The sequence below is a fragment of the Buceros rhinoceros genome, unplaced genomic scaffold, assembly GCF_000710305.1.
Source record: "Buceros rhinoceros silvestris isolate BGI_N320 unplaced genomic scaffold, ASM71030v1 scaffold13894, whole genome shotgun sequence".
Taxonomy (NCBI): Eukaryota; Metazoa; Chordata; class Aves; order Bucerotiformes; family Bucerotidae; genus Buceros; species Buceros rhinoceros.
Genome location: NW_010406639.1, coordinates 27,707 through 46,253, shown reverse-complemented (window position 1 = coordinate 46,253; position 18,547 = coordinate 27,707). Strand labels below are relative to the sequence as shown.

The 18,547-nt window shown below is 43.6% G+C and overlaps 1 protein-coding gene across 1 annotated transcript in view; it reads left to right on the top strand.

The window, feature by feature from the left end:
• Positions 1-658: 658 nt before the first annotated feature.
• The window catches only part of FAM19A1 (family with sequence similarity 19 (chemokine (C-C motif)-like), member A1), a gene marked incomplete at its 5' end in the record, with an annotated part of 45,594 nt that continues 27,705 nt past the window's right edge, over positions 659-18,547 (top strand). The window contains one exon of the mRNA XM_010134200.1: positions 659-799. Within this exon, the coding sequence (XP_010132502.1) occupies positions 659-799 (141 nt within the window). The remainder of the gene's footprint in view (positions 800-18,547) is intronic.

The following is an 18,547-nucleotide window of genomic DNA, read 5'->3' as shown; positions in this document are numbered from 1 at the left end:
ATAAAGAACAATTAGGGAAGAGGAAAAATTAAGCCTGGTGATTTTGCACACAATGGGAATGTTTCCTGCCCTTAAAACTGACAATTGAGTAAATGGGGTAGCAAAGGGAAGTGCTGTTGAACCATCCTGTAATTTGTAGAGGCTGATTGTCATCTGCTAAGGGCTGACTACTGGCATAGAATCAAATATTTGGAGAAAAAGCATATTTCTAGATGGATTCCCTTAGCCCCTGTCCTTGTATGAGAGAGTATTTGGGGGAAGAGGCCTTCAATATTACAGGTATAAAATATGCCAACAGCTGTTGCACGTTTGCTGTAGTACATTACCTACCTTTCTTCAGGCCCAGTCCCCGACACAATCATTTTTAAGCCAAAATTCTGCTGGTGTCAGAGAAGCTTCTAATATAAGACAGGCAAGCTCTATCTACTGCAGTGGGACATTTATCTGCATTTCGTATTAAAACTGAAGTATAGCAGCACCCGGCTTAGTCAGGAGCTTAATGGAGAAATAACGCTGTAATCCCACCTGTACAGAAGCCGCGGAGAGTCACAGACAGGAGCACGCCTGGGTGCTTTGATTAGCCACTGCTGCTCTTCCTAATCAGAGTGTCAATATTCTGTTTTTCTCTTTTTTTTTCTTTTCTCTTTTTTTTTGCCAGAAGGAGGAACGTGTGAAGTCATAGCAGCACACAGATGCTGTAATAAGAATCGAATTGAGGAAAGATCACAAACAGTAAAATGCTCCTGTCTACCTGGGAAAGTGGCTGGGACTACAAGAAACAGACCTTCCTGTGTCGACGGCAAGTAGCTCCTCCTGTATATGTGTTTTTGTTTGTGTAAATAGTTTTGAATCTATACATTATGTGTAGGAGCTTTGTTGTGTTCTCTAATAAATCGGAATAACCTATGAGGATAAGCATGCGGTTACACCACCGTGCCCGCTCCTTTAGTCCATGGTTCTGTGCACATGGGTCACAATAAGATTTACTCAAAAAATGAGAGTATAACATTCAGGGCAGGCATTTCGGTAAGTGTAACAGATTCTGCGGCAGGATCAAGCCCTTTAATAAATAACTGGACAAAATTATCCTTTGCATCACTGGGCCCCACTGGTACCACATCAGTTTTGATCCCTAAATATTTCAAAGGACAACAGCCATTCATTTTGATTTAATTAACCATTTGAAAAGTCAGTGGCAAAAATTCAGTCAATCCTGTGGTCTTGTCCTGTAACAAACATTGTGGAGAGCCAGGGAAAAGTCTCTGTCTTTAGAAATCACTGCTGCTGTTTCTTGTTACGGAGAATTTTTCGCTGAAGGAAAAACACCATGTTATTGTGTCTGGGTTTCACATCAGACCTGCTCCACAGCGTGTATTCCTCTCTGGGGCTCCCCTGATGCTGCTGCAGGGTGAAACTGTGCAGCAGCCAGGGAGAGAGCTGAGGCTTGGAAGTGCTTAGCAGAATACAGATCTCCTAAGAAGACGGGGAGTAAATGGTACTAATCCCATTAGTTACCCTTCCCCAACAAGCTGCTCCGTGTTGCAGAATGCCTCCGTGCAGCAGCTTTGTGAAACACAGATATCTCACAAAAACTCCTCGCTGTGCTTTATGGTAAACTCCTGGTGCTGTTCTTTATACCACCCCACAGCCCGAAGGTGCTTCGAGAAGCATGGCGTTGTTTTGGTAGTGTAGCGGCGGGCTCTGCCCTGGGCTCTCCTCATTCTTCCCGTGATGGGGGCTGGCGGTAGCTGCAGCTTTTGGAAGCATCCCCACGTTTCTTCGAGTCTGTTGTTTGACATTCAGCTTCTCCTCAAGTGAGTGAGAGGGGGCAGCTGTACAGGCAAATGTCAGGAAAAATGGTTTCTTCTGGGTGCTTTTCTTCAATCACTTGCTGCAAAAGGCAGTAACAAGGGCTGCTCCAGTTGTAGCCCCAGGTTAGACAGGATGGACGGTGGGTGTTGTGGACTGGAAGATTGTGTAGACAAAGCTCTGAGGCTTGCACATTCAACACCAAAAAGATGAGAGAGGAAGGGTGCTTTGGAGGTTTGAGAACATCATGTTTTCTCAGCAAATATTTGTGGTGTGGGGAATTTTTTTTTATTATTTCAAAAACTCTTCCAAATTTTTAAATTATGAGGCAGTATTTCATAGCTTGTTAGACTGGGAGTCTGATTCGGCCTCTGAACTCGTGACTAAGAGGGTGCTCTGGATGCATCTGTGAATGACTATGCTTTAATCCACCTTCTGTCATTCTGCTACTGCTTAATTATCCTGATAAAAAGAAGCTTTTCTGTTTCTGTTAAGCACACTCATAAAACCATATGTGAAACCTTCAGCTGGGCTTAACAAAGATCAACTGTACTAGCCTTGAAAAGTTTCATGTTCTTCAGCAGGTCATGAAAAACAGAGGGACCAGATAGGCAGAGGCACCATTAATTCCGATCTCCTAATTCTGTTCAGAGAAGAGAAGCTCAAAGAGTGCTGTGTTCAGAAAAAGTCAGGTGCAGGTGTGGACTGGAGCCTAATTGCTCTGTCAGGATTACAATAAAAAGAAATGTTATTGTCTGGAATTTTGAAAGGAGTAAGGATGAAACAATGGCTCATATAAAAGTGCAAAGCCAGTCCCATTGAAGTCACTGGTAAGACTTTCAGTGACTTCAAAGCCAGCAGACAGGAACTACAAAGGAATGTCTTCCCCTTTCAAGTTCAGTTGCTGTAGTCAGCCCGTAGCTTCTTTTGTAGATGGCTGGTGAACGGTTCAAAAGCCCAACATGCTGCTCGTAAAAATTAATAGAAGGGGCATTTTCTTTGGCCTTTGTTTTATCCCAGGCTCTGCTTTGTGACTTTTGACGTACTAACCTGTTTTAAGTCAAAACTTTGACCCGTTGGTTCTGTTCTTGCTAAGGCAAACTCCCCAAACTTCCCTGGGAGTCCCATTGGCATCAGTACTTTAGCTCACAGAAAGTTTGGGGATTTGCTGTTTTGTTTGTGCATGAGGACATTTCAAACAGTCATCTGCAATTTTTTACCTTCTTTACCTACCATATTGAAAGGATTAAGACTATCTAATCTCACACTGGGTTTTACACCGTATGTGATTTCAAGCCATAATCTGTCACTTAGAAAGATTGCTTGGGTCCGTTAGTTAAAGTCCCTGGGTGTTCAGGCGGAACATTATCCTCACACCCAGAGAGACTGATCACCTTTGAGAGGTGACTGGGACATGTGTTTGATTAGAAGTTTGATCTGTGGTTGATTATTAACCTCAATGGATCTCAACCTGATGGTCCTTTAGCAATGTGTGATAAAACTAAGCTGAACCTCAGTCTTGCCCTGTTTCTAGCTTGGCCAAACTGTGACTTAAGGGGAAAAGAATCAATGTTCTATGTCCTCATAGAACATAGGGGTCACATATGCAATCCTCCTCCCGAAAGAGCTGAAATTCAGGCTGAGTGCATGTTATTAGCACTATGAAGGACAGGAAGTTGCTGCATGTTCCCAAGCATCACTCCTTGCCAAGTCCAGCAAACTTTTTCTTTGGGGCCACATCTTTAAAAAGCGTAGTGAGGCCAGGCTGTGGCTGCCTCAGACGTTATAAATTATTCCTTGCCGCTCATTCAGTAGACACTGTCCTAAAGCCTGCCTCAGTCACCAATGAATTATGTAGTAGCAACAGTGAGAGCAAAACAAAAGTCAAACCTCCTTGTGAAACAGAAATGCTGATTTCTGTCTCTTTGGCTCTTCCGCTGCACATTTACTTTCATGATTCTCTCTACTTCAGTGTCTTTTTTTTTTTTTCTTTTTTGGTAGTATGGTTTTGAATGCTCCCTTCCATATCGTATATCTTGTGTGCCACTTGGCAGTAGCACATACCATGGCATCAGCTCTCCATCATGGCTGTTGTTATTTTCTCCATTTGCCCAACTATAGAGTCCCACGCAGATCTACTTCATTTGTACTACAGCAGCTCGAGAAGGTCTCTTTTTCTGGGGAAAGCAGTATTGCACATGTCCAGGGAGTCCCTACTCTCTTCCTCCAGGGGACCTGTAGAGTGTTCCTACCCTTCTCCACAGCAATGCTGTTGGACGTGGTGTGTGCATTGGCTGTCCGAAGGTACCTGAGCAAGTCCCGACCTACCGTCCTGCCCACACACTTCAGGGATGGATGGGGCCTGAAAGGCTTGAACTGGCAGCTCAGACTGGTGTGCAGACCCCTCTAGCCTCCTGCTTTGATGGAGCTGCTCTCTCTCACCTTCCTATTACTGCAGGCACTATTTGTATGACGTGCAGGCTATTTCTGCAAGCATTTCTTAGCCAAGCTTCTCAATTCGCACCTTCCCCCTCCACTGTGCCTACAAACAGATTGTCTGCCTAGTTTCAGAAGCCCATGAATTCTCCTCCTCCTGCAATAGGCTCTGTGAGCCTACGAGGGCACTCAGGTGTCAGAACAAAGAGCTGGGTTTTGTCCCCTTGCCAGCTGCCGCATGGTTAGTGCAATTTTTCTACTCTGATAAATGGCTTCAGACTGTTCCAGGTTTGGCGGTTCTACCAGATCGTGACATCAAAACTTCAAAATAGCACTGTCATGACAACTGTATCAAATGTAAATGTACGCTGTCATATTTGTGTCAGGATTGTCATGTCCACCTCTCATTCTTTATTGACCTAATCTTCATGCAAAATTGATAAGTATCCTAAGATTTTCTTCTGAGGCATGAATAAAGTTGGCTGTGTGAGCTAGAGAGCAATGAGCAAGTGCAGCAGTGAACTGATCAACACAATTATGTCCTTTTTTTGTTATTGTTGTTACTCTTCATGTCTTGTCCACACATAACTTGCAGTTTTCTTTGGTTGCTTCTATTAGCAAAACAGTCTTGTGGCCACTTTTTTTTTTTTTTAAGTTTTTTTGGGTTTTCTTAAGCGGCTTATTTTAGTCTAAACAACATGGATGTTTGATTGGCCATGGGAGTCTACACCTTTTCTACACTCTCGTTGAAAGAGAATTCTCCTTTGGAAGTTTCCCATTCCCTCTAAGGATGCACACTTTTACATTCCACTGCACTTTGCTCACATTCCTTCCATGATATCAGTAAACAGGACTGGTCACAGATCACCCGTGTGAAGGAGATGGGAGCCAAGGCTGAATGAGCCCTTGGGGTTCTGAGTAAATATTAACAGAAAAGCTCTGCTAATGTTCTCTCAGTTCTAATACCTCATATGATTGCTGTAAAAATATAATAGGAATACAAGATATTTATAATTTTAATAATGTCACTTTTATGCTGTGAATAATGTGCATTGTAGCGTATAATTTTCAGTGGTATTGTGCCATTCTGTACAGTCAGTAGGTGGTTATGTCCGTGTGTTCTTTGAGGCCTTTGAATAATACATAATTTGTTCATCTATACTGAAGTTTATTGTGTTACAGTCAATGATGCTCTCAGACACATTTTTTTAGTGCTTGAATTTTTCCGTTCTCTTTTCTTGAATCCTTTTTTCAGTCCTTTTTAAAAACTCTTTCATAGGTAATCTCAATATTTCCTGCACAATTTTCTGTGAAATCTGTTGAACCACAGAGTATGGAACAACAGAAAAGCACCTGCACTGGCTTTTGAAATCAGTCACAAAGGGACTTTCATGCAGGTTGTGCACGTTGCTTTTAGGAGATGAGGTGGTTTTAACACTGGGCAAAACCAATGAGGAAAAAGGAAGGTGCTACTAAAATGCTATGCAGCATCTCTTCCTCTAAATTATCCCTGTAAGAAAGGTCTCTGCAGAGATCGGAGGTGATCCGATTCTATGTTGTCTGCAACACAGGATTTGAAGCATTAGCTCTCAGGCAGCAGGACTAGTGTTTTAACTCTCCATGGTCTGTTGTCGTCCTATTTTATACCAGTCATGCATCAGCAGAAAAGGAAATAACTCACTGATACAGAACAATAAAACGAAATTAATCCAGTATTTCCCTTTCTCCCAGACCGGCTTTGGATCACATCACGTTTCAAATCATTCCGTAATATATGAAATATTAACGTGCATGTACATACTTCAGATTTCTATTAGTTTGAGGATTATCCATCACTAGCCACCATGCGGCCCTGTGAATTTATACAGCCTTCATCAGGACAGCATTAACAACCTAAACACAAGTCTTAATGACCACTGGGAGCACTGTGACTTTTAATGCCTCTCTGGGCCAGCACTTCACAACTCTCCAGTCACGCTACTGGATGGCGGGTACTGCTCATCCTTATGTTCCCATGTGCAATAGTGGGAGCAGAGAGAGGACAGCTTTCACCAACACATGTTCCCTTTCCTGGCGTTTGGTCTCCTTTCTCTCAGCCAGGATCTGCAAATGAAAAGGTCGTACTTGGTATGTCACTCCTTGGGTGGACAGTAAGTGCTGTTGACATGAGCTAATTTATTTTATTTTTTAAATTATGAGTATGATGCCTACTGTAAAGTGAGCATTCATAATTCAAGAGCACAGTATTCCTGCAACACAGCGGTGCAGCGTATCCCCTCGGGAGTCCCTGAGCTGGTGCTCAGCCCCTGCATCTTCCCTCAGCCCCCATGCTGCCCCAGCTCGCACCAGCTGAGATGGGCACAGGCAATACAGAAACTTCTCGGCTCTCCCTGGAGTGCAGGATTTCAGTCCTACAGAGTCAAATGAAAGACTCCTATTGACTTTGGGTCAGGTCCTTAGTAAATGCTTTGTTAGATATAATCCTGTGTCTATCAGCACTTACATAAAGTGAAAAAGGTTCACAGTCACAAAGCCAATAGTTTTCTATTTATCTAATGTGTACTTAGGTGGTATCACCAGAAAGCCTTTTTTTTCCCACTCTGTGAAAATACTTTCAATCAATTCTTATTTCTTGAAGAAAGGGGGGAAAAATGCTTTTTAAAATCCAAGGAGTCAGCTTCTCATCCCTCTAGCTGTGCTTCAGCCTAGATAAGAAGAGATCTCAGGGTCCCGTATTATTAATGCACTGTCTGTGTGAATAACGAGCAGGCTTGGTGAATTATTCCACACTCCTGGGAAAATCTATAGCTCTGTCCTTCCACAGTATCACTGGAAGTGAGCAGGAGACTTGTTGTTTTGGTTTTGATTTTTTTTTTTATTTGGTGAATTCAGATGACTTCATTTGAAAGGAAGAAAAAAATGTATCTGTTCCCCACTGACACCCATTTAGTAAGTTAAAAAAAAAAATTCACTTCACGTGCACTATTAACAAAGGACAAAGAGAGAGAGAAGCCTAACAGTGCACTGGAATATTTTAAGACTTTGCTTTTGTCCAGAAACTCGTCTTCTTGAAATGCCCTTGCAGCCACCCTGAAACTGCAGCCAAATCCTGAGAGGTGCTGACTTCAGGGGGAGCAAAAGCAAACCCGGCAGTGACGACGCAGAGTAATTAGCTCATTTACCGAGGCACAGCAGCTCTCATTACCAGTTTGCTTACTAATCTGCCAGGGAGAGGCTGAACGGAGCAGAGGGTTGGCATGTGCCTGACCCTGCTGGTGGTGGGTGAGCTTTTGTGTCAGAGCACAGCAGCGTCTCCTGAACCCAGACCATCAGTGAGCAACCTGGGAAGAGCAGAGAGGCCATGCTTTTCCCCGAACAAGAATATGTGCGACCTTACATACGTGTGTGTATAAATACATATCTCTGCACGTGCTGCAGAGTCTTCCTGCCATGGGTGGCACCCAGCGCTGTTGCGACACGTTTGTAAGGTTTCCGGTGATCGAGGTACACAGCGGAGCATATTCGAGGGTCAAATTTGCCGCCACCCTGAGCCAACGCCCGCAGCGAGGGCTGCCGAGTGGGGCGATCGCCGTCTCTCGGCAAGGGCTGCCTGTCTGTGCCGCATGCAAACATCGGCCAGGCATTAGGGAGACGGATGATCGTGTCTTTCTGGTGTGAAGATGGTGCAGCTAATGAGATCGTCTGACTGTGAGTTTATGTGAGCACATCTTCATCTCAGCTATAATTTGTCTCCCTACCTGTGTCTTATATTTCTTTCTTTTCCAATTGACATTGCGGTTTCCTGCGTAGCAAAGCAACCACCTTTTTTAATATCAAGCCCATAGAAGAGCTGACTAATCCACCCCTGATGAAGTGCAGAGAGCTCACTTAAACCCCAATTTCCACAGGAAAAACGTTTTCTTTTTCTCCTTAGGAGGGGAAAAAAGCCATAAGTCATGGCACTATCTCCATCTGCAGTGAGGGGTGGTCATTTTTCCAGGCTCCACCTGACAGGTTTCAGTGCCGACACGGAGGGAGCAGAGCCCTCGTGGCCAATCAAGGTGCACAAACAGCAGCCTTATGGTGAAATTAGAGAACGGCACGGCCGCGTAGCAGGGTGAAGACACACAGGAACATATAATTACTTCACCTCGGTACAGAGGGAAGTAACCTTTATCTGAAATTCTTGCAATAAACCTGCTGGAGGCTAAATGGAAAAAACAGTAGGAGTTTTCTCCGCTTATAGGTAGCATTAAGCGTTAATCACAGCACTGGAAAGAGCCTGGTAAGAGGGTTTGGAGACAGGGAGCGCAGGCGCAGAGGGCAGGCAGCCATGCCGGCATGCCAGGGAAAAAGAAGCACAAGCTGAATGGGAAAAGACAGCCCGGAGAAAATTCCCTTGCAGGGGTGAAGCCAGAGACGGGACCATGCAGGCAAGCCCTGTAAGTTCAGGTGGCATAAGGACTGGGCATACTGCCTAGCAAGCATGGAGAACAATCAAGAGAAGGGTTTTTCACAGCTCTTGCATACACAGATCTACCTCAGTGAGCACAGATCACCCAGAAGAAGAGCACTAGCGCTCTGCGACCTATCTGCTAATCTACAGATGGTTAATACAGGGCAAAAAAAAAAGCTTCAGCAATGCTAAGGGAGGCTCCTCTCAGAGCAAGCCAGCATCCAGCAGTGCTGAGGGAGAGATTTCCAAACGTCAGGAACTAGATGGGAAAGGCCTGTGCAGGAAGAGATCACAAAGCCAGGGTGAGCAGCAGTGTGTCAGAGCCAAAAAGCTTTGCTTTGGGGGTAACACAGAAGTAGCTCAGAAGAGTAAGATCTGGATATCTAGGAGGGAATCGTGTGTGAGACACTTGATGTGTTTGTATCCATCACAGTCACCGCAAGGTATGGAGCCTGGTCTGTACCTGCCCTGTATGGCTGCAGCAAGGCAGCGAAAGACCTTTGCTACCACTGACTGTATCTGCGTGGAGTGACGTTGCCAGCTGGTACAGGACGTGTGGTGCCTCAGGAGTAAAAGCTTTAAACCTTCACACCTTGCCTTTAAACAAGCACTGTTTATCTGTGCCTTGCACGACAAAGCACACTTACACAGTCCAAAGACAACACTCAACACGCATTCGGAAGGCGGTTTGGCACCCAGGGACAGATTTTCAGCTGGTGTAAACTGGCTCTTGAAGTCCAGGGAGACCTGCTAGTTTGTGCCAAATGAGGTCACGGTTTGTTGAGTTTAGGAAAATGAACAGAATGGCGACTGGCTGTTAATCCTTGCTCACAGTCTTTAGGGAATATATGGAATGAGCCTTCAGCTAATTGGGGGCCAAGAGGAGCTGAAAGAAATGTTAAGGTCAGGTTAGCAACAGTGCTGTATCCCCTTACACCAGATCTTTGCAGTAATTTCGATGATAATCTTCTCTCTGCCAGGAAAGATCATATTATTAAATGGTCGATTCTGCATAAGCTCACATCAGACATCTTTTCTACATCGGATACTGTGTTTTCGGAGCACCAGTGCTGTGAGATGCTGCCTGTCTCCAGGTGTCTCTAATACAGTGTAGAAAATACATCATTGGAGTATTGCAGAGCATAAAGTCCTTTTGTCTTTTCTTTCAAAGCTGCCTTCTCTTTCTAAACGTGGAGCTAGTTCACAAGGCTTGAATGTGGTTTGTAGGATTAAGATTTGAGCATAAAAGAAGTGGAAGATTAAGAAAAAATGGAAGATGCTGCTACATGGTATCATAGCTCTAAAGAGAAGAGAATCTGAAGTTACCACACACCGAAATTTTAAAGAGATGGTGACCAAATCTTTGTAAGAAGAATACACATCATGAATCCTTTTACCGATGCAGTGAGTTTAAGTGAGTCACTAGTTTAGCGCAGAGATTGTCTATGGTGTTGAACAACATGAATTAATCTGGCAGCTGCAACTGCAGACAGACAAGTCAACAAGTGCTTAATTGATTTCAGAGAATCGATTATCCATAAAATTGATCACGACACATTTACAGTTCCTCCTCTCAGAATACACCCAGGCCGCTGTAGGACCCAAACCCTGCAGCCTGTTTTGGATGATTTTCATGCACTAACATTGCAGAATGGCCTTGCATTTAGCAATTGAGCAAGTACCTTGCAAGCGAGGGATTTATTTCAAATCTTAGACTTTGTGCTGGGGAAGCACATACATAGCCTGCAGATTTTGGAACAAGTCTCTCCATGTAGGTGTTAGAAAGCGGTTTACTACCCCAATATCTCAAAGAAAGCATTATTCCTCTTTGGGGGTTCGGTGTTTCCATCGACCATTCAGTTTATTTTAATAACTGCTCCAAGTCAAGCAAGCACAAGTGCTGACGTAGTATGGCAAAATTCAGCAATATTTAAAAAGTGCTGCCTCTCCCTTTTGAAACTCCCATGCAGAAGACAGCGGTGTGGAAGGGAGCTGTGCTCTACAATTTAAGCACTCACCCTGTGTCATTAGTACATAAAACCCATTCTGCAGGCAGATGGATTGCTTTTAATATGTGGTCTTGTGTAATCATTTCCTTTTGATTACAGTTCCTCAGCAGCAAGCATACAGCAGAGTTTTCAAGATGCATGTGCATGGTCAGTACATTTTTTTTATCATCCTAATGTGCCCAGAACTCACAAACAGCAAGGTGAAACATCAGCACAAACCATCACTCAGGAATGAAATTGAAAGCAAATGACACTGTCCTAACTGAGGACAATGGCAAATCTCTCATTAACGCAAATGAGAGTAGAAAACATCTCTCTCTATTGGGTTTACTATTACAAAATGCCCTCTCCTTTTTCTTCAGACACGCCACCACCACTACCCCCCGCCCCAAAATACCATCAAATGCAGTTGTATATAATATAGTTATGCCAATATCAAATGAACTCAATTTCCTTTGGAAATTTCCTCTGGAAAATTGCTAACTGGATGGACACATTTTAAAAGAAGAGCACCTGTAGTCCCTGTTGAAAAATAAAAACCAAAGCACATTAGTGTAATGAACACTCGTATTCACTTTGGTGAGGGTGTTACCCAGGGACACCAACGCCTATTGCTCTGAGCAGGACAGGGGAAAGGAGGATCGCCTCTGCTTTGAACTCCAGAGCACAGGAACGAAGCAGTAAAGGAGAAAATCTGTATCGTTTTTAACAGGTTGCGTTTCCTCTGGGATTCAGCTCGTAGCAAAGGCCCGGCCTCATTATAGCACTGGTGCTATTAATTTCTCTGGTTTCTCCGTGTGTTGTGATGAATTTGGTTCATCTGAATGTCAGGCAGGGAATCTGGGGAGGAATCTGTGGCAGAGCTGGAGAAGCGTTGTGTTTCTCTGTAGCACAGAGACAGGACCTTTCCTGGGACGGATGTGAAGTTCTTGTCAGTCAGCTTCAGAAAAGGAGGTGAATTAACTCAGGCGCCCCGGTGTGGAGAAAGGCTTTGGGTGTTCAGGAGAAGGGGCAGCCTCTACTGAGTGAGAAGGACAAAGGAAAATGAATCAGCTGTCAGACCAGTGCACGGGAATGGAGAAAGGCTAAGAAAACAGCGGAGGATTTAATAGGTACCAACTCCCCATCATTAAATGTAGGCTGGAAATTAGAAGAGCAGTCCTAACACTTAGAGGGGGTTGGCAACAGCTTCCCACTAGGGGTGCCAGCTAGTTTTGAAGACTTCCAGTGTCTTTTGCCATGCAGAAAAGGCAAAGAAATTCCTATTATTTGTTAAAATAACACCACAGCATACTGGGGAACACTGGGTGTACCACAGACTGATGTAAGTCAAGAAAAAGAGCTGTAGAGCAGGCTCCTAAGAATCACTTTGTGTGTAAGAGACACAACAATCTCTGTATAAGTTTTGTCTCTAATATAGCAAGAATTGATTCAATTGGGAAAAGAAAAATAATCTTATAACAAACAAAGGACATTGGTTTTCAGGCAGCTGCATTTTATACCGACTAAAGGGTGAAGTCTGGGGGGGTTGTGTGATAGTTTTTGAAATGCAATTTTTGAAAACAAAAATATTTTCTCAGTGTTGTGTATTTATTAGTAAAAGAAGGGGGGATAAAATTGACAAGCAGATACATGGAAAAGTTTCATCCCATTTTCAAGTCTTTACTTACAGTCTGGCTTTATTTGATACAGTATTTTTTTTTATTATTTGGTTGGTCAACATTGATACTATTTTTTATCCGTTTATTTTCAATAATACACTGATAAATCAGTTTTAGCAGTAGAACCAATTAATTCTCCATTGTAAGTATTGACTTAGGGTTTTTTTTTTAATCTATTTGCTGGAGATGACAGTGCTGGACTTCCCTGGAAGAGCAATAATGAGGGATTATTGCAGAATCCATTTCTACTGCTCCTCTGAAACAGTGCTTGTAAGTTCGGTGTGGTCATTGCAAAAAAACACCCAGCATTTGCAAAGATAAATTAAGTGAATTATAGCCCTGCTGCCTGGCTGGCATTCCTCAAATGGCCCCTGGTGCCCACAAGTGGGGAATCTAGAAAATGTGAGAGTCTGAGTTTGCAGATTTCCCAGCCGAGTTTGCTCATGCGGCAGGATGGAAACTATGATCAGAAATGATCTGTGATTGCAGTGGACGTGGTCTAGGAGTATGGTGTGCAGTCACGAAGTTTGGTAAAGAAAATGAATGGAAGAGGGTTTGAAACGTCTAAAATTCAAACACATCCGTGTTTTACTGTCACTGTTTATTGGCACTGAAAACCTTTTGAAAGCAGATACAATTTCCTAATAAAAGGAATAAATTGACAAACCTGGTGAGAAGTTTATACTCCAAACGTAGCAGCCCATGCAGTGGGCTTTAGTGAAACTTCCTGCAAGTGCACGCTGTATTGAATCAGTGCAGTTCGGAGATAATCAGGAACACTCCTTTGTGACAAGCTTTGGGTTGCATGTGAACCACTTTCATTTTAAACTCATTATTTACGGTAAGCATAGCCATACTCTTCATGCATTTTGCATATTCAATTTTCAAGCCAAAATATAGGAGCTGCGTTAGCTCCAGTGCTCCTAGCAGGTAATCAGCCTCTTGCAGTATCAAACCTTATGTCACCAACAGTAATAGGCTGAAATAGAGCCTCATAAGGACTGTGCCTGCCCAGTTCCTATTAAAATTAATGGGGACTGGGCATCCATTCCCCCTAGGCAGCTCTGAAAATATCAGCCAAAATGTAGTTGTAAGTATTAACCTTTAGGAAGTTAGTGTTGGCAGCCTCCCACTGCTCTGTACTAGTTTCCAAAATCAGCAGCTCTGATTAGGCGTGAGCCCTGCGTGGGAACATCCAGCTCTGGTTTGACGGGACCATGTCCTCGGAGGCTGCTGGTGGGGGCAGCTGTGGGCAATTCACACCTTCAGGCTGGTTTGGCTGGGCAGATGCCGAGGAGCTGGAAGGTAAATTGTGAGGCTGCTCTGCCACTTCTACCAGGAGCAGCCTGAGCAGGGCACAATGTGTTTTTCTGCTGGTCTTCAGAGGTGAGGAAGCCAGTCCACAAAGGTCAGTAGAGGTGGTGTGCAAAGGCCACCTTGAGTCTGGAAATGATGCAGTGTGGAAGTCTGGGGCAGAAATGCCAAAACCATTACAGCCTAGCTGTTAAAATGGGCATGTTTGGTATAGAAGATCCGCCTGACAGTGCTTTTATATATTAATCCCTGTAAGTTCTGCCCTTCTCATTTAACCTCTTTCAATTAGGGGTTTTTTCCCCCTTCCTGTCTGTATTTGTAAAGGAAGATAGTCTGGCATTTGAATGGAAAAAGCGGATTAGAATCATTTATTATTGGATTACTATTAAACAAATAGAAATAGCAATAGCAATTCATGTTTTTAAAGAACCTCCCGGTCTCAGGTTTAATCCATACAGATGATGACCTGTGAGGAAGCAGTGCTACAGGAGCAAATTGCCTGTGGTTTAGATTGAAGGATTTCAGCCCAGCTAATAAACTCTCAGTAGTGCGTGCTTGAAATGTCACCGCAGTAGCTGCAGAGCAAACTGTCCCCTTTTTAAATTTTTTCACCAAATAGCTCTAAAATAACCAAAGTGTAATCCACACACTCAGCTAACAGATTGTTCCTGGATGCAAAATACATTCCTAAATCAAATCAGTTGCTAACTGCGAAGCACTTGCTAGCTTCTGCCTTACATAGGATGAGATAAGAAGCAGATATAAAGCTCTGGTCTCTATTACTGACCAGACTAAAAATGCAAAGTGATAAATGTGTTCTTTGAATTTTGAGAGTGTCATTAGCAGAAACCCTGTAAGGACCACCTGGATCTTAGCGACCTGTTACACCACATTTTCCCCACCAGAGCATCAGCTGGATGGGGTTTGGTGGATACCTCACACCATTTTAGGAAGCACTAACTGTATTTTGCTGAATTTTGTTGTATTTTTATTGTGGTGCTCTTGCTTTTCTACATTCACTTCTCAAATGTGTCTGTCTAATAGTCATTGGCTTGGAGGAATTGTGTAGCCAGGGCTGTTGACAGTGCTGGCAGATCTCAGAAGCAGCAAAAGGGCCAGGCAGAGCCCTTCCTGGCTGCCCTGGTTTGAGCTAGAACAGAACTCGTTCTGGTCCGTGACTTTACTTTTCGCCCAGTCACTTCTAAGTGACTGAAGGTAAGGGCATATTTTTGCAGATGGTGCCTGCTTCTAGAAGTGACAACACTTGATGTTTACAGTCACTACCAGGGATTGGGATGCAGAAAGGCTCTGGCTTATACTTTTGACTAAGACCACCAAGGTCACTGCTAAATCCTGTGTGCTGTGGCAGGGGCGCAGAAGGTGAGAGGCCACATCTGCAGGGAGGAGCAGATGGGACAGGTGACCCTAAACTGACCAACAAGGTGTTCCATCCCACTGACATCATATTTGGGATAAAGCCGGGGGGTCAAGAGGGTCTTGCTCTCTTGCTGCTCCTGTTCAATGGCCAGTGTCCGAGGAGAACTCTGTCCATTCTGCCTTTGATCCCAATCTGTACGTTCCTGAATCCTGTTCCAGAATCCAGCTCCTGCATCTATTTTCCATCTGCTGCTGATCCCCGCCTGGGCCTTCCCAGTTCTGCCCACAGCATCAGTGGTGTTGGTGACGTGGTTGCCATCATGGGGGTTGGGTTTGCTATCGAATAATTTGTATATATTATTATTATTCTCATTAAAGCAGTTTTGGTTTTCTTTTCCAATCCACAGGTCTCTCTCCCCTACTCCTTTTCTTTTTCCCCCCTTTGGGAAGCGGGGGGCGGTAATAGCGTCTGTCGTTTGTCTAGTGGCCAGCCCAGCCCTAACCGGTGACACTGGCTCTGCTGAGTCCACAGGTTTGGAGCAGAATTATGGGCAAGGCTTACTGCAGTATCCCTGTGCTCAGGGTACGGATCGTGCGCTTGGTGGCCAGCCCAGCCCTAACCGGTGACACTGGCTCTGCTGAGTCCACAGGTTTGGAGCAGAATTATGGGCAAGGCTTACTGCAGTATCCCTGTGCTCAGGGTACGGATCGTGCGCTTGTTCTGCCAGCTTCTCCTGAAATATTAGGTCTTGCTAAATGCAGCTTTCTTTAGAATACAGGTCAGCTCCATTAGCGAACTGTCCTGCTTGTACAACGTGTTTTGGTTATGTCTCCCCATGCATTTGCTCACTTCACGGCATACTACAATATGTCAAAGCATGTAGATGCTGCTGCTTCCCTTCACATTTTTCAGCTAAAAATGACAGGTGTCTGGAATTATTACAGCGTTGTTTCTGTTTGGTTGTTTGTTTTTTTTTTTCACTGAGAAAACAACACCATAGATATTGGAAGGGTCTTGCCAGGAGTTTTGCAGAGACCAAGAGGGCTATACTCGCACTCCAAAGGCTAACAAGGAACCACAGTCTACTGGTTTATGCTGCAAAACAAGGTAGATATCTGGTGAGGGCAGGAGCACAGGCTTCGTGTAGCAGAAAAAAATCAAAATTGGGCTGTAGGCAACACAGGAGTGAAGAGAGGTTACGCTGCAGAGTGGGAGCTGACTTGCTGTGCTAAGTAGTACCGGGTACAGTAAATAACCTCAAACATTTCAAATCTGTTTTTCATTCTTAGAAACCTGAAAAAAGTGTGGAGTAAATAAATGGATTAAAGATGTTCACTGTTGAGATGTCTGTTACTGTACCTGTGAAGGATGAGGTAAAAACACACAGCATGGGGGGCAGAGAGGGTGCAGACCCACACGGTCCTGTTCTGTACTCACTCTGAGGCAACCTGAAGGTAAAAGGAGATATTCCTACAGCCTGCTTTCCATTTCCATCCAAAAATACTCATCTTTCCAATTTCTCTTTGGTGTCAAAATAAATGAAAATGTTTCATAGTGATTAATGATGTGCTGGCTCCACAGTGAATGCTGGTAGGGATTCAGCCGATCAGCGAAGAGGATATTTTCAGAAAACCGCATCATATTTTGTTTTGACTTTATGCTGACATGTTGAATTTTGGCAAAAAAAGTGATGAAATCCAGCCAGTTACATAGGCGTGTGTGCACATAGACGTACACGGGGAGAGAGAGTCACTTGGTGATCCTGCTCCTGGAAGGAGTTACCTCTCTGGAGAAATGCTCCATTGCTTGACACGTGCTGGGCTTTTTGTCACTATACGCACTCGGATTGTCCTCTTCAAGAAATAATGTCCTCTTCAAGGAGAGGATTGCAGGAGTACCCCTGTGGTCCCCAAGACCACCCACTTTGGGTGGCACTGTGGGAACCAGCAGCCCCTGCGAGGTGGGTTGATGGGAAATGGAGGCTTGCCTACCTCTGCGCACCTCCTCACATGCCACCTTTGAGAACAAAAGAAGGTGACAAATGCCACCGTGTTCCTGTTTTCTTTATGAAATCGGCTTAGTTGTTTAAAAAGCGCTAAGAAGGTTTTGGAGAAAGGTCAAAATAAACCTGCACCCTAATAGAAATCACCTCAGAACTTCTTTTAGGTTTTGATAGGTCCTGTTATGCATAAAGTCTACGCTGTATTTATTCACCTAGAGACTTTAACTACTATGTACAAGAAAGAACGACTACAGCACAATATTGTTTCTTTCACTGCCATTGATCTTCAGTTTCCCACTTCAGTTTTGCCCTCTAGATTAAGCAGGGTTTTTTCATACTACTCTGTGTGTGAGATGTTTAAAACTTGCTTGAGGTTTCAATTTCCAGAGGGTTCTGTGAGGCTGAGCTTGTAGCTTATCATCTAACACTTTGTCAAAGTCCAAGCTCTATGATGAAAAAGTCAATTTAGTCTTAAGCTGTTGTTTTCACCACTACAGTGAATAATCCAATTTTTAATTATTTTATACATTATTTTATTATTTTTATGTATTATTTACTTAAAATTTAGTTGTTTGTCATTATTATAATTCTAGTGGAAGGGACATTGGAGGAATCAAGCCTTGCTGGAATAGATTGTTATCCAGTGTAATGTATTGATCAGGTCAAGCAGTAAATTAACAGGAGCAGAACACCATTAAATTTTGAACTTAATTGCCTTCTACTCTTAATTTCTATTGGATGTAATCAATAGGTGCCAGAGGAAAGTTAAAAGAGTTATTTAGCAAGCTGCTATTTCCTGCAGCATAACAGAAAACTACTGTTTCATCCTCTAGTTGATGCAAATAATTTGCAGTTCAAGTGTGGCCACTTAAGCATTTTATCAAAGACTCACTTTTAGTTCTGTCTTGATTAATCTTCATCCCTTCCAAAATAAAATGTGATTTAGTGACACGTTCTGTTTAGCTGCCCCTTTGGTCTGCACTTACTGCAGCAACAGTTTCCCTCCAGCATCTCCCCAGCCTGTGTTCCTGTCTCCAGGCAAGCACACGCAGAGTGTCCTTGGGGAGGGGGGTCAGGCCAGTGTCTTTTAAGATAATTTCCTTTCCCAAGGAAAAGCAATGTTATAGCCAGTGGAAATAAAGACTATAGTCTTGGTCTTGACTTTGGTGGTTCTACTATCTAGTTCGGGCAAGTTGCTCATCTCTCTTATTTTCCCAGCCTGCAAAACACTGATGCAATCAATCGCCTCCACCAAGGTCTAGTGTCAAGCTGATGTGTTGCACTCTCTCCTAGGACTCCTGGTGCTGATGATACAGCTTGTTCTGCTCTCCAGCCTACTCTTTATTTTGCTATTCCTTGTGTTTCAAGTTTCCCTCTCTAGTAATGTTTTAGATACCTTTTTTTTACTTGCTGTTCAATTTAAGTATTGCTTATCCTGCTGTAATCTAAAACCTGTTCCTTATAAATCAATACCTCAGTGCT